This window comes from Ascaphus truei, chromosome 9 (assembly GCF_040206685.1).
Source record: "Ascaphus truei isolate aAscTru1 chromosome 9, aAscTru1.hap1, whole genome shotgun sequence".
NCBI lineage: Eukaryota > Metazoa > Chordata > Amphibia > Anura > Ascaphidae > Ascaphus > Ascaphus truei.
In genome coordinates this window covers 60,160,783-60,175,117 of record NC_134491.1, presented here as the reverse complement: position 1 = coordinate 60,175,117, position 14,335 = coordinate 60,160,783, and the positions used below count along the sequence as shown (strand labels likewise).

General features: G+C 48.2%; 1 protein-coding gene across 2 annotated transcripts in view; it reads right to left on the bottom strand.

Moving 5' to 3' along the window:
- SRGAP2 (SLIT-ROBO Rho GTPase activating protein 2) overlaps positions 1 to 14,335 on the bottom strand; it is a 58,126-nt gene continuing 43,791 nt past the window's right edge. For both annotated transcript variants that reach the window (XM_075615155.1, XM_075615156.1), the window contains 10 exons: positions 12,970 to 13,030; positions 12,773 to 12,850; positions 10,864 to 10,998; positions 8,345 to 8,450; positions 7,830 to 8,048; positions 7,223 to 7,287; positions 6,655 to 6,709; positions 4,177 to 4,326; positions 2,903 to 3,221; positions 1 to 2,549 (listed from right to left, as the gene is read on the bottom strand). In XM_075615155.1, the coding sequence (XP_075471270.1) occupies positions 2,166 to 2,549; positions 2,903 to 3,221; positions 4,177 to 4,326; positions 6,655 to 6,709; positions 7,223 to 7,287; positions 7,830 to 8,048; positions 8,345 to 8,450; positions 10,864 to 10,998; positions 12,773 to 12,850; positions 12,970 to 13,030 (1,572 nt within the window). In that variant the 3' untranslated portion in view covers positions 1 to 2,165. The remainder of the gene's footprint in view (positions 2,550 to 2,902; positions 3,222 to 4,176; positions 4,327 to 6,654; positions 6,710 to 7,222; positions 7,288 to 7,829; positions 8,049 to 8,344; positions 8,451 to 10,863; positions 10,999 to 12,772; positions 12,851 to 12,969; positions 13,031 to 14,335) is intronic.

Below are 14,335 nucleotides of genomic sequence, written 5' to 3'. Positions count from 1 at the left end.
TTATCTAAAAACACGGTTTATTGAGGAGTTTGCACAATAACGTTCTCCTTTCCCCCCTCCCCCCGCGCAAGTCCAGGGATCCCAGAGAATACAAAGCACAGAACGGACAGACATTATTCCAGTTGTGAAAACATTGCTTATTTTGTTGTGGGTGATGGTTTGGAAGGGGAGGGGCACACTTGTACGTAATACATGACGGGAACATTTTCGGCGTTAAGACGGGGGGGGGTGGGGGGGGGGGGGTGGGGAGAGGTACACACCCGACAGAGGATCCCAACCTCCAAAGAACAGTGCCCATAAACATCGATTTGACTTTCAATTGCCAAAGTGCCATAAGAAAAACAAAAACCAGTGCTCTTGGCTGGCTTATTGCAGGAGAGCGCCATATTAGAGGTGAGCTCTGCGTATCCTAAAAATGCAAACACACAAATATAAAAAGGCCATTTTTAACCCTTTTGCTGCCAGAGCAGCCGGAACACCACTTTCAGCCACAATGCTGGACCAACAAAGGGTTAAAAAAAAATAAAGTAGCGGTATTTCTACAGGAGACTGGTTGACAAAGGAAGCTATATGCTGATGTATCTGGCAGGGAAGGGGTTAACACCCAGAAAGACCTAGACCCGGGGCCCTCTGCCATTGCACATGTTAAAACACGCGGCGCAGGAGTGCCGCCGGCTTTTCTGACGCAGGTCACAGTTGCTCTGCAATGTGGGCTCCACTCACACTCACAGGGTTAGATACGCTGCTGCACTCAACTAATAACCCTTTCAGTGCCAGCAACATGGTGCATAGTGATACCATGCAGCGCCTCTCTGGCAGTGAAAGAATTAACTCCCATTGTGTAACGCGGTAACAGGAGGCATCGCCCGGCTTGTGACGTGTTATTTAGACATGCTAAACAGTGCAAAGCCTCTCCCCCCACCCAAACCGCATTTAGATCCCACTGCATGCACGTGTTTAATGAGCACCAGTGCACCACAGAACTTGAACCATTTTACAGGGGGTGGTTAAACCCTTTGCCCACCGCCATGCAGAACATCATTACTGCTTTGCCATGTCTCAATCTTTTTTTTCCCTATCCAACATTTAATGCTTGTCCTGGAGCTGCAGTGCAAAGCAGCTTTCAGCTGCAAAATGGGGCCAGTTATCAGCTCAATACTGCAGCATAGACCTGCATAGCAATGCAAGAGCACAGTCCCGTGTAATGCTGGCAAGGTCCAAAGTGATATAATCAAAAAAATGTCTTAAAACTCAGTTTCCCTCATGTCTAGTCTCACTCCTGGCTTGAAGTAGTGTCACAATTTTTTCATTATAACATGAATTTTGGGCCAATTTCCCCTGATTTTTATGCATTTTAGATCCCTGGTCAGCAAGTCTCAACCTCTTAAGATGTGTATGGAATGTAAAATCAAAAACACCCCGGAACCTGAAAAGAGACAAATACCCCCTCTCCTCACCCCAAAATCAGGAGCTCCTCTCCTGCCTTCTTTCCCTCCGAAACCAAGAAGCGAGATTCTTCTTCCTACCAACCCCCAAGTGCAAAGGGAAACGTAGGCTCAGGCTGACATCCAACACAGAACCAAATGTAAGTTAATGACAGCAAAGTGTTTAATCATTTAGATGTTATCCTGGAAATGGTTTGCAAATGTTCAGCATTTCTGCATTATCCTATTCCCTTGGCACACTGGTACCCAGACAGGGAGGGTGCGTGCATCCAATTACTTTAGCACTAGGATGAAGCAAGACAGCCGACAGGCGGCTTCCCCCCATGTAATGTCCTCTCTGTGAATGAAAAACACAAGGACATGTCCAGGCCAGCCATGATTTACTAATACTTATAATGGTCTTACTTAGAGAAGAGCATCTCATTACTAAACATCACATTATACTTGTCCCAGTCATTAGATCACTTGGGTGCCAAATGGGATTGACCCTTTAACTCATTAAACATGGTCACTGTCATTAGGACACTTCAGCCCCAAATGGGACTGACTCTTTAACCTATTACACAGATGACTGTCATTTGTTTTATCTGGTCCTACGTTGGACTGACCCCTTCCATCTGTTCCCACTGAAGCCGCTCACCAAAACCTCAGTCTTTATATACACACAATGAAGACTGTAACATTCAATTCACAGTGGCTCCTGCCCCCCCTTCTCTTGCATCACACCGGACAGGACTTGTCAGGGGTCTGCGGACCAGACCCAGACCCCACTGCGCCCGGCCCTGGAGGTCCAGATTTGGGGAACAGAGTGGGTTTAGGCCGCGTGGCTGGGGGTCGGGAGGGGGGCAGCCGCACGGATTTGGCGGTGCGGAACGAGCATGGGATGTCGCTGGCAGAGCTGGAGCTGCGCTGGAAGCCAGGCTCCGCGTCCCGCAGGGACTGGGCGTGGAGGGGGCTGGAGGGCTCGGAATTCGGGGCTGCCACAGGGGAGGTCTTGAGGGGCTCCAAGGTATCCAGCACCACATCTGGGGCATGCTTGGCACTGCTTTGGCGCTCCAGCTCCCGTAGCTCGTTAAGGGCCGAGTTCATAGTGGCTTCAATGTCCTGGGCGGAGAGTGGAGAAGGAGTAACATAGTTATTCTATTTAAGATTCTAACGAGCGATTCTTGTTACAATGAAAAAAACGAGTAATTATTCTCACAACGTGAACCGGATAATGATTCTTGTTCGTTAATGACGATCATTATCACAATGTTTGATTCTGTGTTCTGGCACAGCAGGATTCGTGCTACAATTAAAATTGTAATGTCTCCCGTTAAAAATCAGACCCCTTTCATAAAAAAAATCCCCATAATCATAAAATCAGGTTTAAAATGCAATTGTGCCAATATTTCTCATTAAATAATCCCACTGTGCTAATGACCCTCGTTAAAGTCCCAACGCCAATAACTCGTCACCTGAGCGATGACCTCGGGGTCCAGCGGGCGGTGGTTATTAAAGCTCTTTGACCTCCCGGCCGCCATGGCTTTGCGGATCTGGGGACTGTCCACTCTGTTCTTCAGGGAGGAGTGGCGGCTGATGCTGCTGACGGTGCCGTGGCCGCTAATGGAGCAGCGATCGGGCGCCTCCCTCGCAAAGTTCTGGCTCATGGTTGGCTGAGAAACCGGGCGCCCCACGGCCCCCGGAGAGGCCGGCTCGGAGGTGTCGGAGCTGGAAAGGCTGTCGCTTTGACGGAACGTTCTGCGGATGCTCCCGGATTCTGGCCTCTTCCTCTGCCTTGCCAGGGAGGAGACAGGTCATTAAATAGGTTTCAGGACCCGAGACAGCGCAGGGTTACAATGCCAGCAGAATATAGAACAGGATTTATTACATGTGCAAATCTGGGTGTACAGTGCAGTCTTTAAAACCAGAGACAGGACATGAAACACAGACAGAGCTCAGTGCACATCCAATGACACAGATATAGATATATATAGGCAACGTACCGTGTATAGGTGTCATTGGATGTGCACTGAGCTCTGTTTGTGTTTCATGTTCTGTCTCTGGTTTTAAATATATATTGCCATGCTCAGTAGCACTCCTCTGTGACACATACACACATATATATGTTGTGGTTATTTTGGGGGTTCAATATGAGCTTGTAGGTGTCTTGTATGTTATACAGTGCAGTCTAAAACATTTTGCCGCAACCAAGTCCCCGCCGGCATTTAGCCGCTTCTCATCTCGATGCCGGGACCTCTAACCGCCACGTCTCACCATACTCCAGAAACCCTCAAAAACAAGAGCTACCCCTTATGCTAAAACTCCTTAACCCTCTAAATTAAACTTACCATGGCGAAGCGACCAAGTGTCTAGCAGTGGAGCTGGTGCAGAGAAGGGTCCCTTTGGTGCCTGACGTCGGCGGAGACTTGGTCATAGCGGGACAGCCGCAACCAAAATGTCAGATTCCGGTACAGTGCACCCATAGTTTACCCGTTTAATTTATTTTACAGACGCTGAACATATAAACAGACAGTAGGTAAGAAGCAGCCCTTCGCCCCTACAAGCAACTCCAAGTCCCTTTGCTACACTAATCTTCCTCCCCCTCTGCTGGGAGGCTGATCCAAGGATCCACTACTCTTTTAGTGTAGGACTACCTCATGTTTGCCTTGAGCCTCCTGCCCAATGCGTTGCCCACCCACGTGTGACTGTGCTCTGAACGGAAGGGATGGGGAGTTGGGACGCTCCTTACTTGTTAATATTGGCCAGGTATAAATCAGCCACGTGCCCGCCACTGGGGCAGCTGAGACTGGCTCTGGCCAGGACTTTCTCCTCATGGGTAGACTCAGAATTCTGCTCCGGGTCCGACCGGGGGCTTGACCTCTCGCTTGGGGGGTCTTCACTAAAAAAAAAAAAAAAAAAGAGAAGAAAGAAAATGACCGTTATAACTACATGATGTGCCGGTGTATTATGGGGAAACAGACTGTGCAGCGTTTGTATTTCTCTGTGGACACCGCCTGTAACGCACTTAGGACAGTTCCTGCTCTCAGGAAATAGGTTTGATCTGGTCACAAAGTACTCTGTGCTACAGTAACGAGTCCCCGCTCCACAGAGCTTACAATCTAATTTGTACAGAGCGATAAAGTGACTTGCCCAAGTCACAAAGGATCCGACGCTGGGATTGAAACCAGGTTCATCAACTTCAAAAAAGGTAACATTACTACTGAGCCACGGTCAAAGCAGCAATCCAGGTTTCATATTTGTATTTTTTTTTTATTACTGGATTGAAGCAGGGGGGGGGGTCTCTGGATCTAAACCGCGTCAATTTCAGCTCCGCGGACCCCCTGATTCCCGGGATAGTTCCCTCCGTAATGGGTGCCGGTTTTCCTGCAAGCAGGAAACTGTGTGCCTAACATAATGGAGGCATTTAAATGTCCGGCGAGCCAATAGGAAGAGGACGTCATCCGTTGCAGCTCCCTATTGGCCCGCGTGACCAGGACCTTTAAACTGGCAAGAGATACCGGCGCCCCCTACAGGAGGTACGTATCTCTGGAAGCATGGGGTCCCCGAGCGGAAATCACCGCAGTTCTGCTGGAGACCCCCTGCTTTAATCCTGCAATAAAAAAATAATGTACAAAAATAAAACAGAAAATGACGCCAGCACTCCTTCTGTATGGTGAACAAAAGATGGAGTAGAGTGAACAGTGCAACAGGGAAAAACAGACAAAGGATACCCCAGACAAACTGGGGGACTGCAGACCCAAGGAGGCCTATAGACCAGTGAAGTCCCCTTAAAACAGCACTCAATCACGTAGTCTAGTAAATACGGACTCTAGTCAATCGCGCAGTCTAGTTAGATGGAACCGGGGCAAGAATAGGCTGAGCTCAGAACGTACAATAAATGTAGTGCTATGATGTAGTAAATATAAAAACAATGTTATTAGTATACTTGCATTTAAAATGAAGGGTATTAAACACCCCGGTGCAATAATTAGGCTTCAAAATGGAAGCTCAGCTGCAGTCCAAAAATGTGACTGTTCCCCTTAATACGGGCGACGACACGAAAAATAGGCAGGTGAGCCTACTAAGAGGAAGGGAGCTCGTAAGCAAACTCCCCCCTCCCACACCCACGCTACAATGGGTTTTATATCACGGAGAGGTTCTTACTCAGAATGAGTAGGCAGAGGGTATGTCCTCCATGCGTCACTGCAGATCAGTGGCAAATGAATAACCACAGCAGTGCAATGATCCTATGGTAGGTAGGGGTGTAAATAGAGCAGCTAATGGTGACCAAGCAGTGTGGAGCCAACTAGGGGAAGGGGAGCTGATACATAGAACTCCCCCCTCCTTAGGCACATGACAAAGGATAATACCCTATCAACTAGTGTACACTATGTAATCACACATAAGAGGGTATAGTGTCAGTGGCTAAAAGGATGTGCACCAATAAAACTCAATGGGTACTATTGTACCAGCTGGACTAAACCTCCTGTGTACAGCATAAGATGACTTAAAACTGCGATGTTACTTGCAATACTGCTGGAAAATGAAGAGTACAGGTAGGTATACAAACACTGCAGTGATCACTTCCTTAGCGATACGGTACCAGGCTCAGTGAGTACTCAGCAAGTGCTGCCAATAGCACTCAAATGCCCGCGGGAGTAAAGAGCAGCGATCCCTCTGGATAAAGGAGGGGGGAGTTCTATGTATCAGCTCCCCTTCCCCTAGTTGGCTCCACACTGCTTAGTCACCATTAGCTGTTCTATTTACACCCCTACCTACCATAGGGTCATTGCACTGCTGTGGTTATTCATTTGCCACTGATCTGCAGTAACGCATGGAGGACATACCCTCTGCTTACTCATTGGTGTCGAATATACACCACTAGACATTATACCCCATATCCTACTCTATGTAACATAAAACGCCATCTGAATCTTACCTAGCGCACCCCCTAAGCACCCAGGTGCACGTACACCTGTGCACATTTTTCATGTCGCCTTTCCGTTAAGGGACACTTAATGAGCCCCATGTCCCATGTCTGTCACTAGGTCCTGATGGGAAGGGTAGACTGCAAGACCTCTTCCTGTGACTTTGTAACACAAACCAGAGCATCTTGTTACATTGACTGCAACCTTCTCAATACCAAGAAACCAACTCTGAGGATATACCTGCAATACCCTCAACCTTCCCCATCCCTCCCCAGTCTGCCCCTCAGACCCTCACGTACCTTCCAGTCACCGGTACACGCCTGCTACTGTATCCAGTGCTGCTTGGGTGAGATCCTGGAAAGGAGAGAACAGGAGAGCTAGGCTGAAGATATGGGATTGTGGGAAACCCCTGTAACCCACCCCATGGGTACAATTGCCCCACTGTCATTCTCAGCACGAGGGGAACGTCAAAGTACTCTCCTACCCGCAACTACCAACGTATAGATCAGGGGCAGCCAACTCCAGTCCCCTAGGGCCACCAACAGGCCAGCTTTTTAGGATATCCCTGCTTTTAATGTAAAAGCCTAGAAAAATATTGTTTCTACAAATTAGAAACGATTCCTTTGGAATCCCCTCACCAGACGGTCCAGCAATGTGTTGCCTTGCGAAGTAAAGGTATCAACAATGGAAGAATATTCCCTTCAAGTGAAATTCCAAAGCAATCCACGATTGTGTTAGATGCAAGCACCGTGTGGAATTGAACGTGTGATCGTGTAATGCCAGATCCAGCACTTCAGCCCCCACAACTGGTTGAACTTGCCCACAGGCTACTCCGGCAGGGAAGGGGATAACGTGATGACTACTTACCATCCTCTGCTGTGATATCCAGGACAGAATCATCCACTGTGATTGGCTCACTATGAGAACTCTCACTGCAGGGGGAGATGAGAGAAGAGGAGAGAAAGAGGATAGTTTTTTGTGCCTGTTTGTATGCGTCATTGTGGTCTTCCAACTACACAGATTAAATAGGTCACAGGCCCTTCCTGCCTGTGTCACCTTCCACCCAGAAATAGTGAGACGCGGCGGGATAGAAATCCCTGTGTTACCCTGGGGAGGAAGAGACATAGGTTTCCTGTGGGTCACTACGTCACCTACAAAGGACGGGACAGACTCTGGTCAATAACCCTCTTGTCGGTCTCATGGTCACCATACATCAGTGGTTTTCATCATTTTTTGGTTAAGGAACCCTATAATTGTATTGTAAAATTCTGTGGAAACCCCAACCCTCGCTAATAGCATGTCTGAGATCAGAGGCATTGTAAACTCTTCTGTATTTGGTCCAATTTTCAAATGACCTGAAGATTGCAGGGAACCCCTTTGAGATACCCGGGGGAACCAAAGACATCCTAGGAACCATGGTTGAAAAACACTGCCTACAGAATGGATGTGTCACTATGCCAAGCAGTGTCCGTACCAGTCCTCGATGTTCCCCGGAATATAGAGCGGTCCCTCCAGTTGGCAGTGCCCTGGGAAGATGATCTCATGCTGCACGATGATGGTTTTGATGAGCTCGTTGACGTGCGACTGGCAGGACACCTGGTCATGATTGTCCGGGACGGACATCAGAGTGGGACCGAAGCAAATGGCCAGATTATAGGGGTCCATCATGTTATCATCGCTGAACTGAGACAGGCTGAGAGGGAGGAAAAGAAACAGAGGGGAGGGGGGGAGGGAAAGGAAGAGAAACACAGAGGGGAGGAGGGGTGGGAAAGGAAGAGAAACAGAGCAAGGGAGAGGAACGAGAGTGAAATAGTTGATGTAAGAAGGGATGAAAGGAAGAGGTAAAAAGAAGAGAAAAAAAAAAAGGTGAGCATACAATACTGTTTGGAGTGGATAATGTACACTGTGCAGTGAGAGTACTAGTACTACTCAGGGTAAGGTGGCATCGTTATATAGGTGGGATACATTGGAGGCCCTCACAACACTTACTGATTGAGGAAGGCAAAGAGATATCTCATGAGGACCAGGGTGGGAGCGGGGAGTCCGAGCAGGACCCTGTGCATGAGATCAGCTCGCTCCTGCATGTTATCCATCGCTGCAAGAGAGGAACAGCATCACCAAGGGGTCCAGTGTGGAGGGGGGCGGGGGGGGGGGGGGGTAAGGAACGGGGACATGATATGGGTGACAAGGGGGAGGGGCGGCACGGGTATTAAACTATCCTTGGTTGTCAACTGGGGTTAAATTACGGCTGCTTCAGAGATCAACACAGAGGTACGGAAAGGTTTCCCTGAGATTTTATTTTGCACCACTTACAATAAAAAAAGTGAAACGCAACACGTATGCGCCGTTAAAAACCTGCAGCACGGCATTAAGCGGCAGGATAACTGAGACCCTTAAAGCCCCTGTGCACCTCAAGAACAGTGTTATGCTGCATTCGTGTCGGCAGAAAAAGGGGACGTTTTTCATATAGGTCCTAGTCATATAAAAAAAGGGGGTGCGGGCGGTTTAACCCCTTCAGTCCCAGTGGTGTGCAATGCAAGAACGGGGCGCATACCCGTCTTCAGTGCCCAAGGGGTTGGGTTCCAAAAGGAAAAAGCAGTACAGGCATACCCCGCATTAACGTACGCAATGGGACCGGAGCATGTATGTAACTATGTAACACAGGCATACCCCGCATTAACGTACGCAATGGGACCGGAGCATGTATGTAACTATGTAACACAGGCATACCCCGCATTAACGTACGCAATGGGACCGGAGCATGTATGTAACTATGTAACACAGGCATACCCCGCATTAACGTACGCAATGGGACCGGAGCATGTATGTAACTATGTAACACAGGCATACCCCGCATTAACGTACGCAATGGGACCGGAGCATGTATGCAACTATGTAACACAGGCATACCCCGCATTAACGTACGCAATGGGACCGGAGCATGTATGTAACTAGGTAACACAGGCATACTCCGCATTAACGTACGCAATGGGACCGGAGCATGTATGTAACTATGTAACACAGGCATACCCCGCATTAACGTACGCAATGGGACCGGAGCATGTATGTAACTATGTAACACAGGCATACCCCGCATTAACGTACGCAATGGGACCGGAGCATGTATGTAACTATGTAACACAGGCATACCCCGCATTAACGTACGCAAAGGGACCGGAGCATGTATGTAACTATGTAACACAGGCATACCCCGCATTAACGTACGCAATGGGACCGGAGCATGTATGTAACTATGTAACACAGGCATACCCCGCATTAACGTACGCAATGGGACCGGAGCATGTATGTAACTAGGTAACACAGGCATACCCCGCATTAACGTACGCAATGGGACCGGAGCATGTATGTAAAGCGAAAATGTACTTAAAGTGAAGCACTACCTTTTCCCCACTTATCGATGCATGTACTGTACTGCAATCGTCATATACGTGCAGAACTGATGTAAATAACGCATGTGTAACAGGCTCTATAGTCTCCCCGCTTGCCCACAGCTTCGGTACAGGTAGGGAGCCGGTATTGCTGTTCAGGACGTGCTGACAGGCGCATGCGTGAGCTGCCGTTTGCCTATTGAGCGATATGTCCTTACTCGCGAGTGTACTTAAAGTGAGTGTCCTTAATCCGGGGTATGCCTGTAGTACTCTGTCCCGTTACTGCGCATGTTGGTCGTCTGCTATTTCCAGACATCTAGACACTGCGACGCGCGCACACACACTATCACTGTGGGTTACACTAGTACAAAAGAGCCTACATTAAGTCAGGGGTACTGAACTCCAGACACCCCCCCCCCCAATCAGATTTTCAGGATATTCCAGCTTCAGCACAGGTGGCACAATCAGTCCCTGCTTCAGCACAGGTAGCACAATCACTCAGAGGTTCTTTGACTGAGCAACCTGTGCTGCAGCTGGGATATTCTGAAAATCTGGCCTGTTGGCTGGCGGGGGGTGGGTGCCCTGAGGACTCTGCAGCACAACGCCTTTTCCATGACCTGGAATGAGGAAATCTAGAACCGGGAACCTCACTGCGCCGAGCAATGATCTGCCGGACCAGGGGGTAACAAACGCCACTGAAAGGGTAAACTGCCCCCGCATTATTCGTCCCAAGGAGGGATTATGCATACACAACTTCAAAAAGGGCAGTGGGCAGGGAGTGGAAGACCAACTCGTTTCATGGATAATTCAGTCATAGTTTGGCTCGATTTCATCCCAGCCCTGGCCCCAAGCAAAAATATTATAACCCGTTCTTTGCAGAGGACATCAATCACCTAGCGTTAACCCAATAAGAATGTCACAGTCATTAGGTCACTTTGCTCTTATGTGGGACAGACCCTCAACTGATCAAACATATCCCTGTCATTAGGTCACTTCGGTCCTATAAGTGAAGAGACCCTTTAACCAGGTCACTGTCATTAGTTTAATTTTGGCCCTAAGTGGGACTGACCCTTTAAATCATTAAACACGTCACTGTCATTAGGTCACTTTGCTCCTTACAGACGCAGCTTAAGAGGTCATGGAAGATTTCCTTGGGGAAGAGAGGGGTCGTCAGCCCCCGGAAGTGGAGTTTCAGGACACCGGCCACGGAGTCCAAATCATGGTCATTCTGGTCTTCTTCCAGCGGGTCCTCTCCTGCCACAAAACAAAAACAGACACAGGAAACGTCAGATCACAAGGAGCAGCTCTCTCAATGCATGGGGGCCCGGCCATCACCGCAAGGGATCACATTCCAAAGAGAACATGCTCTGCTTTTCATTCACAGTGTCGGGATTAATGCACGCCCCCTGCCTGTCAGAGCACTGGTTATGAAGGAGGAAAAGCTACGAGAGCGATATGGGCAGGAAAACGTCAATGTTGCTATGGTTTAAAAATAAGAATATTGGTCTTAAAAAGAAAGAATCCTAAGGCCTCAATCACCGAGTTTATTAAAAAGATTACCGCTATGATCTAGCTTTATAAATTGTGCTTGATTCTGATTTAGACGTTCATATACACAGCACCTTGCAGAAATATTATATCTAATACAGGGAGAATAAGGATGGCTTATACACCATCCCTGATGGTGACAGTTATGGAGCGTATACGACTTCTTAAGAAAGGCGCAACATCCAGCGTCTAGGCATTGTTCAAATTGTAGAACTGGTTCCATTAAGAATTCTTCATTGATGGCAATTGAGCAGATTAATTCTATCCCCACCGCGTGCAGAAATCAATCTTCTGAACCGCCGCAAAGCTTCTAGGATTTTCACTTTGAAACCATTAGTCCCCCATAGGACTTCATATTGATTTGATGAAGATTCCTGATGAAACCCAAAGATTGATATCACTTATGAATGGCATTTTGTATACCCATCGTATATAAAATTGAGAAACATTTCAATAGTTTGTTATACAGAAATTAATGACAAGTTTTTGTTCCCCAATACCTAATGTTAGTGTATTATTCTTAGTCCTGGGTTATATGTTATTAGAAGTCTGGAAGCACTTTGTTTCCGTGGCATTCTGCGTGGTTGCGGGCGGTTCAAAGCCGTGCAGCTTGCTGGTTACCATGGAATTGCGTCACTTTTTTTCCGTGATGGCTGTGTCCGTGGGAAAGTTCCCTGATCACCAATTGCGCCATGATGTATTATATATATTGATTTTAATTTGGTCTGTACTCCAAGCACCAGAACAGGCGAAACGCGTTGGAGATTCCAGCGACTCCTTTGTACATGGCTTTAATAAACATTGTTTAATGTTTATGCCTCTCTGTCCTTCTCTATATTTTGGTAGTGCACTGTTTTTCTATATTTTTTCGTCAATACATAATTGCAGGGTAGTCCCTACCCTGAAGAGCTTACATTCTAAGGCCTCGGACATGGTCAAAAAGACCGTGCTGAGGCGCGCTGAGGGGAAACATTATCCCTATCAGCGCGGCTTTAGCCGGCGCTTCCGGAATTTCAGCCGACAACCCAATTTTAGTTTTCCCGCTAAGGGAAGCGCAGGGCTGGTCACGTGACTGCCAGAAGCCAATGGCAGTCCGTGACGCTAGCCCCGCCTCCCACCCGGCACACAAGCGCGCTCACAGGCGCTCATGCAGCGACAAGAAAAATCTCCTGCATGAGTGTCAGCGCTGCCCAGCACCATGTCCCAGGCCTAACTGGTGTTTTGGGAGATATATAGAGACAGGAGTATACGGACAAGCATACTCCATAGGGAAAAGTCCGGCACTTTAACCTGTTCACAGCTGGAGAGGCCAGAGGAGAAAGCATGCCGACCTCTACAGATGTCATTCAGATTGTGGCCCATGTTCCCTAAGTGGCGCCATCCTATAGAACCTTATGGCCCGTTCAAGTGGACGAGCTGTACAATTTCTTCCAGCATCAGGTGTCTTAGAGAGTAACACCACTTAGTAGACACGTCTTACCTCGTTCAAAAGCGTTTTTGATATCATTCACTTCCACCTGGGAGCCAGACACCCGGAATATCCCCTCGTGCTGGAGACCTGGGGAGAGGGTACAGGAGGGGAGGGGGTATGGTGATGACATCGGAGGAAGAGACTGCAGAGGTCTGGGGAAAATCATGAACACACAGCATCAAGAAGCAGGTAGCAGGCGGACGTACCGTGACGGCTGAGGAACCGGATACAGCTTTCTACCACCAGCGGGATGGGCTGTTTGGTGTCCTGGAAAAAGGAAAAAGCTTCCGTCAAGATCGCTGGTTCTCGTCCCGTCATAAAAATAAAGAAACCAGTTTGTTTGTACATGTTAAGACGATTCGGTGTAAAGACCAACACAGATTGGTTTCACAGTTCTGTATTTTGTGCAATACATAATTTTTTCTGCAATGTATAACTGTGCTGTGTGCTTCTTGATCAACCAGCGCTCAGGGTCATGCATCATTTGTATTGATTTACTGACACACACTTTCACAGGTGTTGTTCTATCAAATGTCTATTAGTTTTGCCATAACTATGACGGAGATCTTCTCAAATATAAGCAGGGACACACACACACACACACAAACACACACACACACACACACACACAGAGACAGAGAGACACACACAGACAGAGACAGACAGAGAGACACACACACAGACAGAGACAGACAGAGAGACACACACAGACAGAGACAGACAGAGAGACACACACACACAGACAGAGACAGACAGAGAGACACACACAGACAGACAGACAGACAGACAGACACACACAGACAGACACACACACACACACACACACACAGAGACACACACACACACAGAGAGAGAGACACACACAGACAGAGAGACAGAGAGACAGAGACACACACACACAGAGACAGAGAGAGACACACACACACAGAGAGACAGACACACACAGAGACAGACAGACACACACACACACAGAGAGAGACAGACAGACACACACACAGAGACAGACACACACACAGAGACAGACAGACAGACACACACACAGAGACAGACAGACAGACACACACACAGAGACAGACAGACAGACAGACACACACACAGAGACAGACAGACAGACACACACACACACACAGAGACAGACAGAGACAGACAGACAGACAGACACACACAGAGACAGACAGACAGACACACACAGACAGACACACACACAGAGACAGACAGACAGACACACACACAGAGACAGACACACACACAGAGACAGACAGACAGACACACACACAGAGACAGACACACACACAGAGACAGACAGACAGACACACAGACAGACAGACAGACACACAGACAGAGACACAGAGACACAGAGAGAGACACAGAGACACAGAGAGAGACACACACACACAGAGAGAGACACACACACAGAGAGAGACACACACACAGAGAGAGACACACACACAGAGAGAGACACACAGAGACAGACAGTCACACACACACACACAGAGAGACACACAGAGAGACACACACAGAGAGACACACACAGAGAGACACACACACACACAGAGACACACACACACACAC